We start from the raw sequence: 20,296 nt of genomic DNA on the forward strand, positions 1-20,296 counted from the left end.
CAAGGCGGGCGGGTATAAGTAGTCTCCAAGCCACTGCTTTGACCTAAACAGCGCTGTCGATATCAGGGCCTTTATTGTTTTGAGCACCATGTCCGCGGACTACAAAGAAGTCTTAGTATTTTGTTAGTCTAGGTTCGGAGCAATTTGCGCTTCCTTTCACAGCGCTCCTTCAACCGAGATGCCCGCCCTGGTGAGCTTACCTAATCCAGTAACCTTAGCTTTCAGCTTTGCCCCTCCGCGTGGGTAAGGCTTTAAAGGTCTGCAGTTGCCGATCTTCTTCTATAGCTAGGGCCCGAACTGGATCGGGCCATATCCTATCTTTGTTCGAGCTCGATCTGAAATAATTTTTTGGACTCGGATCGGGTTTGATCCGATTTTTTTGAAAAAATACAGGTCCGAGTTCGACCCGAGTTCGGGTCCGAGTTCGAGCTCGAGACCACGAGCCCAATCGGGCCAGTCTGCATCCAAGTGCTGCAGCCTCTTCAGCCAATTTAGTCTTTAAGCTCAAAGGGGAAAGCCAAGAGAAAAGAGGGAAAAAAATAAAAAGAATGAAAGTAAACCCTAGCTTTCCTCTCTCGTTCCCGGCCGCGGCGGTGATGAAAGAGAGAAGAGAAACCATGGAAGACCCCGATTCTGAGTCTACCCCTCCCGCCCCCTCTCTCTTCTCCCTACCGACAATTCCGAATCTACCCCTCCCCTGTCTTTTACTCCCGCGACTCCTCCGCCTCCTTCTATTCATGGCGTCTCTGCACCTAAACCCCACACTCAACCCCCGCACCCAACGCCACCTGCATCTCCTTCGTCCGTTTGTAGCTCCTCCATCCGTAGTTCCTTCGTCTCGGTCGCCCTCCCTCAATGCCTCTACCCTTGGTGTCATAGACACATCCTGCTCGTCGACTACGATGTGGAAGTCGGGGAGGATGGCACGAATGGTGCAGCAATTCTCGTGGGTCCAATGGATGTCGTGGAGGGACGTCGAGAACAGGACGACCTTGGAGCGCCTGGGCTCATCGGCGAGGTGCTTCTAGAGGGGTTTAACAGTGGGATGCTCGTCCTTGTTCTTGATTGGGCGATAGTGGTGGCGCATGAGGGATCAGGGGGAAGAGGTAGGGCTTCTTGGAGGTGGAGGTGGAGGTGGGGGAGGAGAGATTGTTGAGGTCGTCCATGAGGTCCCAGGCATTGATGGTGGTGGTGGGTGAGGCAGAGGCGGCGGCGAGCTAGGGATAGGGTCGTTTAGGGTTTCGAGGGAGCTGTAGGTGGCGGAGGTGAGGGAGACAAGATGGGTAGAGTCGCCCTGATGGTCTGGCTATCTCAGACTTTATCGTTTATAAGTTATAACATGTGGGTAGTGTGGGGGTCCGGGTCAAACTTTGGGCTGAGTTTTGGGCCTAGGTCCGAATTGGGCTAAAGGTCTATCCGAACTCGGCCTGAAAGCAAAACGAATCCTATTTTTGGATCCGAATCCGACCTAAATAATTTCGGACCGAATTCGAAGCTGACCCAGCCCAGGCTGAGCCCACTTCCAGCCCTATTTATAGCTGCTGCCTCTGATATTATTTGCCTTATTTTTTTTAACACACACACACACACACATATATATATATATATATATATATATTATTTTTTCTGTACTTACCTGGTTGAGCCCTTTTGCATGCTAAGCCAAATTAGATGAGTTCATTTCTTGTTAGCCATCGATAATCTCAAAGTCAAATAAAATTGTTGCTCTTCTTTTCTAATGGGAATGCGGCCAGCCTTTGTTTCCATCAGGCTTATTTCCGTGGTTGAAGGATTCAAACTCAAGGATGATATCATCTTCATCACATCTGACTTGACCTGTTCTCCACTCACGTTGTTGCCATCCGTCTTCCTTTTCTATTCTTCATGACACCTCTAATTGTCTGTTTGCTCTAAACCTGTGTCCACCTCTTCTACTTTCCTTCCCATTTGATCCCACGCCTCACTATCCGACGGGCATGTAAGTCCCTCGATCCTCTAATGATAGTGCCTTGGTGGTTTAGGTCTCCCCTCCCCTTTTTCCTTCCTTTCCCACCTCACCTCTAACCATAGAAGCGGGGTTGGTTGGGAGTAGGGCCACCAACCACTAGGCCGACCTCTCTAGATCTCCCAGCCTGTCCTCCCACTCTACAATTCAAACCATCTGTGCTAAATATTGAGCTCACCAAGGCCATCCGTTTCTTGTTCCTAAATCTAATGCGATGTATGCGCCAGAAAAATAAAAATAAAAATAAAAAAAAGTCTAATTCAAGGTTCTGATATTGAATACGGTGAGGCGCGAAACTATACTATTTGTTTCACGTTCTTTTTTTCTTTTTGCTTTTAAAAACAAAGAGAATGGTGTACGAGTTTGTTTCTAGAAATTTTGTTCGGAGGTCAATTGAACAACTACCAATCTTATTATTATCATGATTTTAGGATTATGATCATATTACGATAAAGGTGATTATGATCATCAACATTATTATCATTATTATGAGCTCATCAAAGCCTGGGTATGGCGTGGCCCGTGGACTCGTCCGATAGGGTTCCATGGCTTCTGACGGAACCCGACGAGTCAGTGGCGTGGACCCCACCAATCGAAGGAGACCACCCCTCGATTTTAATGCGCGGCCGGTGGCATTTCTTTTGCAGTATTCCACCTTCCACCAACACCGCCACCTCTTCTCTCTCCCTTAGATTTTAAGAAAGAACAGAGCCAGTGGAAGGGCGGGAATGCGCTTGGGTTGTTGGAGAGTTACTGAGGATTCTGACCTCTCCGTTCGCGGATCTGGCTTTGGGCTTCTCTTGCGAGATCTCGCGAGATGGGCAGATGGGTTCTGGGTCTTGGAGGAAGGGATTTTGGCGAATGGTAGGACCCGAGCCCTCTCGTATAGGGCTTGAGATATCTGGTTGCGTGGAGTTTGGAGAAAGGGTTTTGGGGGTTCCTCTGGGTCTTCCGATGAGTTCTGTGGCTTGAAGGATAGATGGAGAGAAGAAAACAGCCTCCTCTGGTGAGTCTTCGGCCTTTGACTTTTTTTTTTTAATTGAACTAAAAAGCTTTGGCAGTCCTGATGATTGGAGTGGCATTTGATCCTCCTTATGTCCTTGTGAAGGAGCGTTTGTACGTTATCCGTTTCATCCGTAATTTACATTCTTTGTCGTGTTAGAGGTGGATTAATTTGGCCGTCTTTCCGTGAAAGAGGTTAGCTTTTAGGTTGGAACAGGTGGTACCGGGGAATTTAGGTTGTGACAGGAGACACTTTCACATACCAAGTAATCCTCTTGCCGCCACTTTGGAAGCGGCAGTCAATTAGCTGTATAGTCAGTACTGTGTGGTGCACTATATCTTGATCTTTGTTGCAGAGTCACGAAACAAAAATGTTGAGCATATTTGTAGTTTGGAAAGAAAAGGAGGAAGCGTGTGAAGTGTTGCGATTCACTAATAACAGTAAAAAGACTGGATTGAGAGGGGAAAAGGGATGCTATTATTATTAAGTGGCAAGCACTATTTGTATAGAGCCGACTTCTTTTTTCTTAATCATAAATGTTTTGCTTTTCCATGAAATTCTGATGAGTGTTTATTTCTTTGTTGCTTTGCCAAATTCTTCATGAATGTTTAAGTTTATAATTTAAAGGGCAAGGGAAAAATCTTGGTTTATTATAGGCATATAGGTGGTGGGCGCAGATTACACGAATGAAAGTCAGAGGAAAAATGGAATATTATAATATTTTTGCGGGATTTTTTGTTGAATTAGAAAACCTTTTTTAATCATAAATCTTTCAATTTCAGGGTAACAAGCAATTACATTCTTGATGGGCGTTTATTTTCTAATTACTTGCTCCAGTATGCTTGGATCACTTGTGACCAAGAATGGCTTAAGTTTCTCTCTTCAAGGGAAGGGAGGCAAATAAGCTTCGTTTGGTAGTTTTCAAAAATGCAACTTTTTTGCGTAGATGATATAGCATTTAATGATTGTTCAAGTTATGCTATATTTTTTACTGCTAACTGCTTGAGCCGATGGTGATTAAAATTTAGATAGTGATACGCCAAATACCTGTTGACCTGTCTAGAATTTTTTAAATTGACAATAATGAATTAGAAGAATCATAACGAACAAGCCTTTTCCCATTAATAAAATTCTTCAAAATAATGGAATATTATTGGAAAAGTGATATATTGTTGTTATTAAGAAAACGATCTACATTTATTTAACTACCCCAAATAGTTGAAAAGGTTAATTAAAGAAAATATGGTTTCTCTACTCAGTTGTATTTGTGCGCTATTCTGATTAGTTAGTCTGAGAACCATGTAGATGGTGATGTTCTTGATTGTCTTTGGCAATCGGAAGTACAATCCACTAGAAAAGCAAATTTGCCATAATCTATGTTTTGTCAGGGTTAACGTTCCCTGTAGTTAGTTGCTAAAATAAGTAGTGGCTCATACTGACTTGCACATGGAACCCGCCTGTCATTTTTTCAAGGTTTATTGCAAGCAAAATATCTGGCATGCCTTTTTTTTTTTTGGGAAATTAAGGTCATTGACTGATGTGGCAATTATATTGAAAATATTGTATATTTGGCTACCATATCACAAGTTACAGGATGGTTTCTATGACTCTTTCGGTTAGAAGTTTCTTGTTCTTTTTCTACACAAGATGAACATTGAAAGCCCTGTGATTTTCCTTTCATTATCAGCAAAGCAGTGTGATCCTATAGTGTTACAGTTCATGTCCTACCTCATACATTATTCAATATTCTTCATTGAACAGCTTATTACAAGGTTTGTTGAAAATATGGTTGTCTTTTTGAATTCCTTGCCGATTCTGTTTTCTTGTCTCCTCTTGGTTTTTGGCTTTCTGCTTTGAATTCCCTGGTTTCAGGGAACACTGTACTCTGATATACTCTGCTCTGGTATGTTTCTCTTGTTATCTGTATCTAGTTCTCATTGCCATGAGAGGATGTAGTTTTCAACTTTTATTCATTTCAGGATCTTGCATTCTGTTGATTCAGTTAAGGTGTTCCAAGGCTAAATACATGCATATAGTCAATATCTCAAGTTGATTTTTTAGTTTTAAAATAATCAACGCAGGTCGAGAGCTCAGCATGTCTCTGTCGAGTAGATGCAGGCCTGAAAACTGTTGCTGGGGCTAAGAAATTTGTCCCAGGATCCAAACTCTGCATTCAACCCAGCATCAAAGCATCCATCCATCCATCCAAGCTCAAGGCAGCTCGAGGGGACCGAAGCCGCAGTCAGTCACCTCTGCTACCCGGCCTACCCGATGACCTTGCCATAGCTTGCCTGATCCGCGTCCCACGAGCTGAGCACCGCAAGTTAAGGCTAGTCTGCAAGCGATGGCACCGTCTTTTGGCTGGCAACTATTTCTACTCCCTCCGCAAAAGCCTTGGAATCGCCGAGGAATGGATCTATGTCATCAAAAGAGATAGGGATGGTCGGATCTCGTGGGATGCATTCGATCCCGTCTACCAGCTCTGGCATCCTCTGCCACCCGTCCCAGGGGAGTATTCTGAAGCCCTTGGATTTGGGTGTGCTGTCCTCAGCGGATGCCATCTATACTTGTTTGGGGGTAAGGATCCTCATAAGGGGTCCATGAGGCGGGTCATCTTCTACAGTGCCAGAACTAACAAATGGCACCGGGCTCCTGACATGTTGCGGCGGCGGCACTTCTTTGGCTCCTGTGTGATAAACAACTGCTTGTATGTGGCTGGTGGGGAGAGTGAAGGGGTCCATCGCTTCTTGAGATCAGCCGAGGTCTATGATCCAAACAAGAACCGGTGGTCCTTCATATCAGACATGAGCACTGCAATGGTCCCGTTCATTGGGGTTGTCTATGAGGGGAAGTGGTTCTTGAAGGGGCTTGGATCTCAGCGGCAGGTGCTGAGCGAGGTCTATGTTCCAGAAACCGGCAACTGGTACCCAGCTTTCGATGGCATGGTTAGTGGATGGAGGAACCCAAGTGTTTGCTTGAATGGCCAACTCTATGCTCTTGATTGCAAAGATGGTTGCAGACTAAGAGTGTATGATGGGGCCACAGATTCTTGGAGCAAACATATTGACAGCAAGATGCACCTGGGGAGTTCTCGAGCTCTAGAAGCAGCCGCTCTTATCCCTCTTAATGGGAAACTATGCATTGTTCGAAACAACATGAGCATTACCGTTGTGGATGTTGCAGGGAAGAACAGTAGGGATAGTGAGGATCAGTGCTGGGAGACAATTGCTGGCAAGGGACACCTGAAGACATTCGTCACAAATCTATGGTCTAACATTGCAGGCCGTAATCGTCTCAAGAGTCACATTATCCACTGTCAGGTCCTTCAGGCTTAGAAGAAAGAAATTCTCAATGTACATGCGGCAATTCGTCTGGGGCAATCTTTTTGTTTTGCATTTCAGTTGGGAACTAAGAAGTGGCCTTCAGAGCATGTTGCTGTGGAGCATGCTTACTGTGGTATACAAAGTAAACTGTATCATACAAGACGGTGTTGTATTCAGAATTATATTGAAAAACCAACAGAAATTAAGTGATGAACAAAAATTAAGGAGTCATTGATTGCTGAGATGCTTAGGTGGATTTATATGTTCCATTGAAAGCTGTGTATATCTAACCATTCCTAGAGCTCGCATTGGTACGCTGCTCCGGGCACTGGGATGCTTTGTTTAAGGAGGACTTTGATGCCTCTACCTTTGAAACTGAAGCCTATTTTCAGGTCTAGGTCATGGAGGGGGTGCATTGTTTGTCCAAGATGTTCGAAGCCTGAGAAATCAACAATTCGCTTGCATGCGTGTCTTCCTATTTTTGCTTCAATTGATGCTCCCATTTTAGCAGAAGTCATGAACTGGCGAAAATTACAAGTGTTGAGTAGATTTGAGAATCGGCTGGGCAGCGTGATTCTGAGTTCCTTGTTTCACATATTCCCTTTGTAAGGGATTACACCGCGAGGAGGTAGTTTATTGGGTTGCTATGGGAGGTAGTTTATTGGGTTGCTTGGTCACCGGCTCGGGTGGTTGACACCAAGCACATCGTTACCTCCACTGGTGCTGTCTTGATGTCTTGGATTCAAGGACAATTGGATGGAAAAATAAATGGAAGATGGAGGGAGACAAGCAGTGCTATTGACGTTGTTGTAACCTCACCGACCTCCCACTTTTCAACAATATTGTCAAAATCTAACTTGGAGATGAAGATGCATATATCATGTCTATAAAAAGGTGACCTGATGAAACTTCTGTGACATTGTAGGATACGAGGAAGATCAGATGTACACAATATTATCCTTATTGTACAAAATATTATCCGTATTTTGATTTCATAACCTTCAAATCATAATAGGACAACCTTATTGTTACGTCAAGTTTTACCTCTTGAATATATTAATTTAAAAGATCCGAAATTCAATACTAAAATTTTTGAAAAGGCAAGCCAACAGTCTAGGTATATCAATTGGAGAATGTAAGACGTACCAATGGCCAATCACTTAGCCGCTGGTAAAGCCCTATTCTATAAGCTCCTACAAAGGGGAAAGGTTGTTGTGGGGTGGGGGAGGGAGAGAGTCTGGAGGACACAGAGAGATTGTGGGGGTCATAGGCATGGCCTGTTACCCTCTTCCTCTTTGCTCCCAGTGCCTTTCTCTTTCTCCATTCGGATTCTCTTTTGGACGCAGCTAGATTTGGTGGATTGTTCCCACCATCAAGACTAACTTGGATATTTTCATAAATTTAAATATTCTTACAAAATCTTGTAGAAATCATATTTATTGATCCACCAAATCCGCATCTTTTAAATTACTAGGAGCAGCGCACCACCTGCGGTATAGAAAATCTGATGTGGAGCATACCGCTTCGTCTTATTGGATCATGTAATTATCGCTTTTCAATACGCATTCAATGTTCGTAATTTTATTTTTTTATTTATAATTTTAAATGATAAAAATATTTTTTTAAAAAATTATGACATCCTTTGATAAAAATTATGGCATTCCTTTTCTTTCCAAAAAATTATGACATTCCTTCGCAAAATTATGACATTCTTTCATAAAAATTATGACATTCTTCTTTTTTTTTTCAGAAAATTATGAAAAATTATGACACTTCTTCTTCATAGAATTTGTGAAGGGATGTTGTAACTGAAGGATAAGGATATTTTCACCATACAAAATTTTTAAATAGAAAAGACGACCTACATGTATTAAATACACGTCGGAAAATAATGACTATATAGGATAATTAGGCAAGATGGTATACTCCATGTTAAATTTTATCCACCATCAGTGGTGCACAAAGAATTTTCTCCCTATTCAATGTCCTAAATTTAAGTCTATCTTAGCAGGAACAAAGAAAAAAAAAAAAAAATCTGTAAGAAATTTTTTTTTTTTTTAAAAATCTGGCTGGAAGGTTCTGGTTGATAAATGGGCTTCCGGTTCATGAGTCCAAGTGGAAATGCTGACAACGGCATTGACCCTAACTTCTTGAACCTAACAAGGGGGAGTCTTGGCCTCTGCCCCTCACCGCCTCCCCCTCGGCGCAGTCCCAAGCCTTTCTATCGTCCCGCCGTCCAGCATCTGTGTCTCAACCCCTTGTCTCGCCCCGCCCGGCCGCCTTGCCTCCTCTAGCCCGGCTCCGCCTGTTCCGCTGCATCTGTCCACCGCCTATTGCCTTGCCAACATCAACGCTATCATAACAACCGCTCATCTCCGATCGATGCGACAAAAGAAGAAGTGTGTTTAGCGATGATGCCTCCCAAGTCATCTACGTGTATTCAAAGCGTCCAGAAGCTGTTCGAAGAAACGCTTTAGAGAGGTACCACATGAACGGAGCACCACCACCTAGCGCTCCGCGCCGCCAGTAAGGATTTCAGTGTCTGTCATTTCTGTCCCGTGCTCTCCAGTAACTGAACTGCTAGTCGTCTGCAAATAGTAGTGTCCGTGATCTGGCAACGGCCTGCTACGTATCATCAGGGCAGGGTAATGCTTCGGCTCTTCTTCTCGAGAGCTGCCCAACGGCAGAATGCACTGTGCTTTCTGAATCCCCCACATGTCAGTCTCTCGTCTCTCTCAATTTCATCTTTTCTTATTATTAAGCTTCCCTCTTTGATTTCTATCTCTATGCGGAGCATTCTATATCTCCACTAGTTTTCTCCAAGTAAACACCTGTACTTATTTTTGTGCATGCTATGTCTCGGGCAACCACAGAGAGGGATACACAGCAGGAACAAGAAGGCGATGGAGTTGGTGGCAAAGGGGTGGAGCGCTCTGCAGGAAGTTGATCGTGTAATCGACTATACTGAACTCAATGACCCTCGTCTCATCCCTCTTCTCAGAGTAAGATAGCTAAATGCATCTCTCTTTTGCTCTACCTTTCTTCTTGTTCTGCTTCATTCTTTACTTTGATCTCTGTTTCGAGGCCACTCGTCTCCTAAACTTTGTTCTTCTTTATTTTCCGTTTGGTCAGTTTTTTGTGCTTTTTTATCTGAGATGATGATTATAGATGACGTTCTTTTGCTGGCAGACTGCAAAGGAGAACTTTGAGTTGGCTTTGGAGGTCGACAACATGAATACTCATGCAAGATACTGGCTGGCGAAAATGCATTTCAAATATCATGTCCCTGGGGCTTGCAAAGCCATGTTGGTTATTAACTTCTCTGTTTGTTTGTATGTTCCGTTCAGGGCTTGCATGTTCAAGTTAAATAATGTATCAATTGATTGTGACGATTGAATCCTCCATATGCTAGAAACGTATATCCAGCTTGCTAGTTTATTTGTTTCAAAGTCCTTGACTTATGAAGTTCCACAACAAGATTGACTCTTCATTACAACCACGGTAACAATGAGAACAAGAAATGGAATAGGAAGAAGGCAAGAAAAATAATCTTATCTTACTTCTTAATGATGAGTTTCGGATCACAAAGCTTGGAGCTCCGTAGAGGCCTATACATAAGGGCTTGAATGATGAGTTGAGGACAAAATTGGATCACAACTTTGATTGACTTCCTTTCGCTTATGTTTTTAGAGTAGCAGACTATAGAAGGGAAATATTTGGAAGACTTATTTGTCTGCTAGCAAAGGTTGAACTTTGTTACTTGCCTTGCACATTGATGTGGTTGTTCTAAACTATGGAATGAATCTTTCTTCATTCTGTTATCATGCTATGGCTTTTGCTTTTCTATGTGTGGAAAATATGGTAGTAATAGTAGGTGGACCAACTGCACACCGAATATGAGTTGTTGGTTCGTATGTGAGGTAAGAAGGATATGAAAGTATTCAAGATATTAATGGAAGCGAGTGCACAATCTGCATGAGGTCAAATGGTAAATGAAATCTTGAGGGCTGTTATGGTTGGACTTCCTGATTTATGAGGATCAGCCTGTCCTGGGTGGGGGTTGTTTGGTGTTTGAAAATGAAAGATTGTGAAGCTGCCTTGTCTTTGGGTTATGAACTTTCTTTTCCCCTTAGTTTTTGTAGCTTAACTCTTGTCTTTGAGATTATTATTTATGTACTTTACATAACAAGTTCCTTCTTACGTGCCTATCAAGAGACTAATCAGATGGCAGTCTAGCAAGCAAGCACAACAATGTCATGCTTTACTTGCTGGATGGAGATGCCATCACTTTCGATATAGTGTTGTTCTTTCAGTATTGTATTGTTTCTAATGAATCATTTTTTGACTTTCATAAACATAATATTTGTAAAAAAAGTTATGAAACAAACAATTCTGAAACTATTGTTTCTAATGAATTATTTATTGACTTTCATAAACATAATATGAAACAAAAAATTCTGAAAATGGAAATTTAATTTGCCTTCATGGAGGATACAGCTTTGATTACAGTATATCAATATCTCATCAAAATTGATGGCCAAGTGCACAAGAAAACATTCACATGACATCCTGTTTTTTTAATCATCGGTACATGCCTATAGCTTGTCATAATGTTATGTAGTGAAGATTGTATTTTTCTCTTTTTTTTTCTGTTTTTCATACACAGTGGGGCTGCGTTACTAGTGGAAGCTGCAAACATGGGTGATCCAGATGCACAGTATGAACTTGGATGTCGTCTACGAGTTGAGGTCAGGCTTTACTTGGTTGAAAAATTTGTGCTTACTTCAAACAATATTGACAGCCACTTGTGAACATATTATGTTGGTAGCTTCCATGTTTTGAGTGCTTGCAGTGGTGTTATTTTGTGCTACATCACTTATTCCACCTCCATAGCTTGTGGCAATGTCGATCTTTCAGAAACATTGTTCATATGTTTGTGGTTAGGATAACAAGGAAGTGTATACTTTTTAAAAAAGTTTCTTTCTGCAAATCATTACTCTAGCCTATGACTTTTGAAACCATTCCTTAAAGACTCTCTATATATGAATTTTTTTAAAACTCACTAACATGCGATAATCTGTTTTGATTTGGAAGAACATGCTCGGATGTAAGGCATTTTTTATTTTTTAATTTTTTCCTGAATCTGAATGATAAGAATTATTTGATAGCTTAGCTAACAAATCTTTGTTTTTATCATAAATTTTGTCATGATTTCCACCTGTCATTAATGGTTATTAACACATACAATTAACTTTGTCAAGTGATATTTGATAACTGAACTCATGATACCTGCAACTATGCTCACCCAAAAGATATGATTTCATTTATGTGAGCTATCTTTTGACAAGAAATCCAGAGAACACCATGCTAACCATTTTGAGGTCAGACATGTGAACTTCCTACCGAAGGACCATCTAGGAAGTTCACAATGAATTGGGTTTTTCAAAAAATAGATAGCAAATAACACATCTAATTAACTTTGTCAAGTGATAGTCGATATCCAAACTACTGGTATCTGTTACTATGCTCATGGAAAAGACATTATTTCATTTATATGAGCTATCTTTTGACAAGAAATCTAGAAAACACCATGTTATTGTATTGGGCTAAGACATGTGAACTTCCTACCGAAGAACCATTTTCTAGGAAGTTCGTAATGAAATTGGTTTCTCAAAAATAGATAGTAAACATCAGCAATAGAAAGTCATATGGTTCTAGCTTCTTAGCCTTTTTTTTTGTGGGTTTCCAAATTGTGATATTTTATAATTATGCATTTGATAAGATTATATAAAACATTCATGCTGTGCTTCATACATTCATGCTGTGCTTCAAAGAGCAAGACCAGGCTTGAGGCAGCTCTTGGACTATCCTTTTTTTTTTTTCATCGTATCAATATGATTTATGTGTAAAGTAGTCATTATCCCTATATTTTGGAGCGAACTTGTAGTAAATGACAAAGCATATGATATATGATGTGTGTAACCTTTTGTGCTAGTTGGGCATGAGTTCTATGCAATAAGAGTGAACAGTAATGTCAAAGGCGCCAAAAGGCGCGCCTCAAGCATTTAGGCGAGGCACTAGAAGGGGTCATCGCCCCTTGATACTTCAGGCGATGTCTCTTCACTCAGGCGCATGCCTTTGACACCTTTTAGGGCCTTTCTCAGTGAGGCGAGGCACTTACCTTTGGCACCTCAGTGAACTCTACGATTATTTTTTTTTAATGATTGAAAAGTATAAAAAATCTAAAAGGTCATCCATTTAACTTCTCAACTCCGTTATTAATAAGGGATAAAGTAGTCAATTAGTATGACAAAGTAAGTTTTGAAAAGATAGAGGCCGATTCAGATGAGACAAAAGATGTTGAAGGATATAAATCTAATGGAGGAGAAGATGAAAGTGATGACAACTATGCAAGTGAAACTGAATTTGATGATTTCATTGATGAACTTTAGGTTTTAGGACTATTTATCTTTTTTATTTCATTTATATGATTCCACTTTAGGACTATTTATGTTTTCTGTTTTATTTATGAGACTCCATTGATGAATTTTAGGGCTTATTATGTTTTCTGTTTCATTCATGAATTTAGAACTGCCTATGACTTATTACAATATACTTTATCTTGAACTAGCTGAGCATTTTACTGTTTTGTATATATTTTATGATTAAATTGTTAATTATATGGTAATTTATGTTACAATAGTTATCTCTAGTTGTTAGTTATTTATATATCATATTTTCTATTTTTTTTTTTTTTAATTTTAGTGCCTTACTGCACTCGTATGAGCGCTTTTCTAGCGCCTCTTCCCTCAAGGTGCTAGACCCCTGAAGCGCCTTAAGGATGTCTTTCGCCTTCAACTACCTTGAGAGTGAATAATAACCATTTTTTCCTCACAAGTAAGATTACAGGTGGTGGATTTACTTGGTTGCTAAGGCACATCAAAGTGTTCATGCTAAGGTCTCAACCATTGACCTGTTAGATATGGTGCCTTCTTGCCTATAGTTATACATGCCCGGTGAAACTATGTAAAATGATTGTGGTGCACATCATCACAAAATTGTTGGCATGAACTTAACACCTGATGCTTCTTTGCAGTTGTTACAGGACTGCTAAGTTGTTTTTGTCATCGGAGGGAACAGTAGAGGAAGCTACATTTCTGTGGCCTGCCTCTTGTTGGATGATACTCTGTTGAACTTACAGCCAACAGAGAGCATCCTTCGTGCTAGGTTAACCAGGGAATGACAAGGGGACATTTGAATCAGACTTGGTTTTGGCACCCAGAACTATTTACTTGTTGCAGGAATGGCCCAAGGATATAGGCCTCCGGCTGACCACTGCTAAGACTATCGTGGTTTGTTTTTTGTAGAGTTCATGAGCTGAATGGGTCTGGCTGATTTGACTGGTTAGCTGAGGTGGTCAGGCTCCTTTTCTTAACTGAACAGTAACATATTTGTTCCAAAATATTCAATCCAACTATGTTTTTCAGAAATCCTTCAGTTTATGTGAGATGGAGTTGAATGAAATTGCCTCCAGATGACATTACATGCACATGTCTGTAGAGGCACTGAAAGAAAGAAAGACAGATTAAGACTTGGACCCTGGGACAATTCCTTTTCACCTTATTGGCAATCTATGCGTAAGCATGATTTTGTTTACAACTTGGTTGTACTTCTCAATGTAATTTGAGAAAATCATGTTCATGAGTTTTGGTCATTGGTCATCAACAAAAGATGAGTGGGATAACTAGATAAATATAGTGATAACCTATTCTGTAGCAACCAGTGTCGTGATGCATAAGTTAGCTGGAGCTTTGTTTATTCCATAAACATTATTTATATGGCTCCATATAGAAAATCACCTGTGTCCTTCATCCTGTGTTAATAAAATATGTCACTGGCCGCCTTACCACAGTCACAGTTGAAGAGACATGCTTAATTAAATTTTAAGATATCTGTTCATGTTGGCATTTGAATTTTGTTGTTCTTGATGTTTAGTTAAAACTAATATCTTACACTAAAATGATATTAACTCATGTTTGGTTATCTTGCTGTAGAATGACCTTGTCCAGTCAGATCAACAAGCTTTCTATTATTTGGAGAAGGCTGTTGACCAGGTATTTGTTCTAGCCTGGTTGTGGAAAATCTTCTTGTATTATATAGACAGAATACTCGAATGTATCTTCAGTCATCTTCTGGTTCTAGTTGCATCCAGGTGCTCTATATCTTCTAGGTGCTGTATATTTGACTGGGGATTGTGTGAAGAAAGATGTTGCTTCTGCAATATGGTGTTTCCATAGAGCATCAGAAAAGGTGATCGCTCTGTCCGAATGCTCTTACTCATTGGAATTTTCAGATTGAAATGCGTGTCATGAGTCCTTCTGTGCTGTTGGAGGAGCATACTCAGAAACTGTCAGATGCTGATTGGGAACAAGGAATTTTACATAATGAAGTTCACACTAATCCAGATATGTTGGGTAGCTAGAAAGGTAGCACATGTAACTAATGCAAGTATTTAGGACTGGAACGGTTGCTTAAATTTATCGGTTGCTTTCCTGGATCTAGATGTTCTTAAGAAAATGGACTTATCATGCCATGGATAGGATATCATGACATAAAATAAAATAAATGTTCATACCATGCATAATGGTACTCACCGTCTCTGACCAGAATTGAAGAAAATCTTGTTATCTACATCCAAATCCTTTCTAATTGTGGAAGTATTCCTTTTCATTGGCCTATCTGCAGGGCCATGCTGCAGCAGCGATTGCATATGGGTCACTTCTTCTAACAGGTGATTTAATTCCTAAATTACTTTTATAAATATTAGCATTTGGATCATTAGTTTCCTACTTTCTGTCCGAGTTTTGCTCATTGTTGAGAATGATGTGGTGCATCAGTTGGATAATTAGGGTCGTTTACATTTCCATGACAAGTAAAGCATGCATTGCAGGTGCTGACGTCCCAGAAGCTATCACTAGATTTAACTCAGGTAGGAGCCCCTCTACCGGAGGGATGAGGAAGAAAAGGGAGAGACTTCACCAGGACCCAGTTGAATTGGCCAAAGAGCAGTTTCAGGTTGCAGCTGATGCAGGGTGTGTCCTTGGTTTGCAGTGGTTGAAAAGGCTCGCAGATAGTGAGAAACTTCAGCTACAGGAGGCGACCCAGTGACGGGCTTGCCTGTATGTAAATAAATACGACTTCGACGCCACAGCCATGACAAAGTGTGGGACAACCCTTTCATGCACCTTGCAGCACTTGAACCGGGATTGTTTGGCCATACCCATTGATTTCTGTTGGAGCGTTGAACTCATTTGGTGATGCTCTTAATTCTGCTGCTACATGTAGGCCTGATTCTTATTTAAGCCTAGCCGGCAAGGATATATTTCGTTGTTGAAGAAATCCAGACATTGTGAGGATATAATTTGATTTCCTGGAATTGCCATATTTCTATCCTTAATTCTATGTTTATTTGCAGTGCAATCGTATATATGTAGCAATATAGATTTATCTTGCTTCTTCATCTTCTTTCGATCGCAGCCTGCAGGATGGGCATGATTTGCATGACTAGAAAATAGTTACTTTATCCAACAATAAAACAAAGGGTGCCAACAACTCCTTGGCGAATGGAGTGCGGGTTGTATCTGCTGGATCTTCTCTCGTGGTGTGGACTGTAGGATTGCACTCTGCATATTTTTTTTCAAAAAAGCGAGATATTTGCTCGGTGATATATGGTGCCGGATAAAAGGAAGAGATTGACATGCTTTAAAGGAAGTGCAAAGTGTGATACAACAATTCACGCCGTGAAAGAAAAACAATCGTATCCTGGCGAATTAGGTTGGTGTTAAGCTAGGGCAGATTTTTCTCTCTCGTGCTGTAGTTCAAGCAAATTTTCAAACACTCTTGTGGTGCGGTGAGTGTGGTGTTCGGAGTGATTAGAGGGAGTTAAAATCGGATCGGATACGGATCATATATCAATATATTCATGTCTATATTTTTTTATTTGATAAATATAGATACGGATATGGATATTATTCGGATGCAAAAATTTATGTCTATATTTATTTTAAATAGATACAGATATAATTCGAATATTAAAAATATAGATATAACTTAGATAATTAAATTTTATAACTATAGAATCAAAGATATTACTAAATAGATGATAAATCAAATTAATAATATGTTTATGTGTTTGTATATTTTTTTAAAAAAATTAATAAATATTATATAAAATTATATAGATTACATATATATTTGAATATAGATCGGATGGTTGTCTATCCATATCTATTTTTTTAATGAATATGAATGTAAATATTAATCAGATCTTTAAATTTTTATTCATATTTGAATTAATTCAGATACGAAAATAGATCTGAATAGGTAATGTCCATATCATTTTCACCGTTAGGGCATGGGTTAAGAGTTTGGCTCGTGCAATGGTCGGGTGCTTGCGTTTGGATTTTGGACCCGTCAGGGTGGGTTGGGCTGTTTGTTGTAGATGCACTTACTGCTGCTTGGCTGCAAAAAGTGGAAGAAAAATCAATTATCAGTATTTATCTAATTTGTTATATATATATATATATGGATAATTAAATTTCAAGATGGTGATGCGAAGGTTCTCAGATGGAATTTAGATTTCTAGGAGGTCTCCGGGTCTAAAGTTGGGTATCCATTTTGCTTTGAATGGTTTGAATTAGTTCTTGCTACGTCCACTTTGATTTATTGGGGTCTGATTCAGACGGGTTCTGGGCCCGTGGTCTCGACGGGGTTTTCTCTTGGTTTCTTGGGTCTTTCCGCCCCCCTCTGTTGGCTCCCGCGTGGCTGTTTTATTTACGTCCCGTTTCGCAGAAGTGAGGGCTGCCCGTCTCTCTCTCGATAGACGATATGGGTTGGGTTGGGGGTAATAGTCATCCTTGATCCTTAATCCGTCGCAGGGAAGGGAAGGGAAGGGAAGGGAAGGGCGGAAGTAGCTGCAGCAATGCCATAAACCCATTCTCCGGGTTGGTGGTTGGCGAGCCGTCTGTCCTCGACAGTGTAGGGCGGGCTTCGTCTTTTCCCAGGTTTAGCTACCTCTTCTTCGTCTCCTGCCTTCCCCCAGAGGAGAGGAAGGATTCTACATGCCCTTCTTTTTTCCAAGGAGAAGGACTGACGCGGTGCTGGATGTTGTTGTTGCGGTTCCCGAAGTGGCTCCTCCGGCCTCAGCCTCTTGTAGTGCTCGCCCCTCCCGCCGTTGCTACGTTCCTCCCCACCTCCGCAACCGCTCCTCCCCCTCTTCCCTGTGAGGCGGCTCCGGTCGTTCCGCGAGCCGAATCCCTTGGACATCGGCGACGAGTTGGAAACTTGGATGACCTGGGCATCTCGGAGCAGCGGCAGCAGCAGGGTATCAACTTGGACCCCTACAAAGACATCCCCGTGGAGATTAGCGGCGTGGACGTGCATCAGCCGGTGAACACCTTCGCGAGGTCCTCCACCTGAGTATCAAACCGTGCAAGTATGTGAAGCTGACTCCAGTCCAGCGGCACGCCATCCCCGTATCCCCGGCCCGCTGGGACCCTCGGGCCTTCTGCTTCCCGTTCATCAGCAGGATACTGAGGAACTGCCCGCTTACGCCTTTATCTTGTTCCCGACCAGGGAGTTGTCCTGCGAGGTCCCATTGATTACCTCGAGGCATCGTAATTTTCTCCATCTTTACGTGGAAAAAAAGGGAAAAAAAAATCTGGACGAATAACAATTCAGAAAGAAGTTGTCTTGTCAAACGGGGGTCAGTTGCTTATGGAGGAACTCCCATCCCTAAGCAGGTTTGTTTAATGTTTTTATTGGTCGGTGTATGATACGAGTTGTTTTTAGCTGTTGTTGTTGTTGTTTTGCTTATGAAATATATAGTATTGTCGTAGACATATCCTCTAATAATATAAATTTATTACTTCTTCTCTAAATAATTACTTATGATTTGTCTTGCAGAAATATAAGTGCATAACCGTGCGATACGAAAAGAAAAATTTTGAGATCATTTTCTATATCTTTATGTTACGAGTGGCAATGTTGATCACTCATTAAATCAGAATGGCTATCATTCTAATCTTGATTTGTTCTATGTACTTTTTTTTGACACCATGTTTTCAACAAATCTTATTGACAAGTACGGTCTCTAAAACATCAAGGGTTCTGTTACAAACAGGCCAACTTTGCCTTCTGGTTCGGTTCTTTTGGTGATAAATCTTCATTGTCTCCATGCAGTCTTTAATATTGACCTTAATATTTCAAGCTATGGTAGGGTGCTTGGTCAGTCTGGAATTGGTTGAAGCTTGATGCAGATGGCTTCCAATCAATGCATGGCAAAATATATTTATTTATTTTTTCTGTGACCCTTACCAGTCCGAAGATGGGGTCATGCCCGAAATTTAATGATTATGCCTTAGAAAATTTCTGTTACTTTAAAGGGATAGTTGCATATCTTAATTTTTTTCTCCCTTTTTTGTCTTAGCTGTTATTTGAATGCATGGACGTTTATCTGAACTCATGAAGTGAAAGCAATATTTACAAATGTGGGCATTTCAGGGAAAAACTGAAAAGCTACTTTTATTTTGATTCATGTGATTTTTTGAAACAGCAGATATTATTTGAAAATGATCAATGTAGAACAGTTGGACTTGTATCCAATTGAAAACCTTCTCGTTTAAATTGGTAGGGCATGTTTTTTATGATGGTGGATTCATTGAAGTTTTTGTCTGCATTAACTTGTTGTGGTTTTATTTATATTTCTTTGTGTTTCAACAATCTTCTGAGGCTAACCATGAATCTTCCTCTATTTCTTCTGCTGTTCATAAGTTAGTATTAATTTGATATGTGCTCCACTGTTGTGATTATGATACATTCTTACTGTAGTTGAGATTTAGTATAACAGTTGTGCGATCTCAAGATTAGCCTTGGCATTCTTGTTGCAACTCTTGGACATTTAGTGTATCTGATTGAGAGAGCAAGGGTCTCGCTTCAAGCCATCAAATATTTAGCATTAGATATGGCTGACAGGATGCTGGATTTGGGTTTTGAGTCTCGGAGTCTGAACATAGTTGGGCAAATGGACATACCACCTCCAGGTTTGAGGCAGAGTGGCAGACAATATTGTTTAGTGCGACCTTCCCACATGAGATATAAGTTTGCAAATTATTGCTCTTCTTCTCATATCTTGCTGGAACTCTACCTTTGTTTTTAGGTTATTCATGGTTGTCTGAGTAAATTCATCCCAACTCCTTTAGTCCATGTGTCGGTGGTGATACAGTTATATATATATATATATGTATGAGGATGTCAACAAAGATAATCTCTCTGTTTTATGTATCATAGGTATGTTGATCTAATGAATTGATTGGAGATATGCAGAGAATGCTATTTACTGAATAATTATTAATGCCATTTTAATATTTATCATTGATGTTATGTAAATTGTTGATTGATTTTTCTTACTCATTATTTTTGAGTTCTCTTGCAATGCTTAGCTTCAGATTTTCTATTGAATCATAATTTTCTGGCTGTTGGAATGGCCAGTTCTAGCACGGACTTGATTTTCCAAGGAGTGGAATGTGTTCCTGATATGGAGAAAAAAGTTATTTAATGGATTGTTTTCATGCCTAAAGAGTGAATGGAACTCATGGAAAGGTACTGTTTTAGAAGTTTTTATTAAGAGAATCATTGTTAGTCTGGTTTTAGTGGTATTTAAAATACAATCTCACAAATTTTTCTCTCAGAACCTGTACTATTTGTATTGCAGCAAGCTTTAATATTGGTTTTTGTGGAAATAAAAAGATGTGCTGATTCATTGGAGCACTGATTGTCCATAAATGGTTTCCCTGCAGCATCCATTCATGGGGGATGGAGCCAAGCTTCTAGAGAAACTTCTCTACATCCATCTTATTTCTCACATCATTCAAAACTAGTATATTCTGGGTCACGGAGAGAGTACTA

The 20,296-nt window shown here is 40.5% G+C and overlaps 2 protein-coding genes across 4 annotated transcripts; both read left to right on the forward strand.

Moving 5' to 3' along the window:
* The first annotated feature begins 2,636 nt into the window (after positions 1-2,636).
* LOC105040174 (F-box/kelch-repeat protein At1g55270) lies at positions 2,637-6,809 on the forward strand. Its single transcript, XM_010916583.4, has 2 exons — positions 2,637-3,011; positions 5,090-6,809. The coding sequence occupies exons 1-2, from the start codon at positions 2,985-2,987 to the stop codon at positions 6,341-6,343; spliced, it is 1,281 nt and encodes a 426-aa protein (XP_010914885.1). The 5' UTR covers positions 2,637-2,984; the 3' UTR covers positions 6,344-6,809.
* Positions 6,810-8,434: 1,625 nt separating this feature from the next.
* Positions 8,435-15,788, forward strand: LOC105040173 (uncharacterized). Of its 3 annotated transcripts, XM_010916581.4 has the most exons (9): positions 8,435-8,857; positions 8,930-9,048; positions 9,205-9,333; positions 9,521-9,663; positions 10,998-11,079; positions 14,386-14,445; positions 14,534-14,641; positions 15,077-15,122; positions 15,282-15,788. In XM_010916581.4, exons 2-9 carry the CDS (start codon positions 8,980-8,982, stop codon positions 15,497-15,499), a joined length of 855 nt encoding a protein of 284 aa, XP_010914883.1. In that variant the 5' UTR covers positions 8,435-8,857; positions 8,930-8,979; the 3' UTR covers positions 15,500-15,788. The 3 variants fall into 3 exon arrangements, with proteins under 3 accessions (XP_010914883.1, XP_010914882.1, XP_010914884.1); XM_010916580.4 differs by having other exon boundaries at positions 8,436-9,048; XM_010916582.4 differs by having other exon boundaries at positions 8,438-9,048; positions 9,521-9,636.
* The last annotated feature ends 4,508 nt before the right edge of the window (positions 15,789-20,296 follow it).

Source organism: Elaeis guineensis, chromosome 3 (genome assembly GCF_000442705.2).
Source record: "Elaeis guineensis isolate ETL-2024a chromosome 3, EG11, whole genome shotgun sequence".
NCBI lineage: Eukaryota > Viridiplantae > Streptophyta > Magnoliopsida > Arecales > Arecaceae > Elaeis > Elaeis guineensis.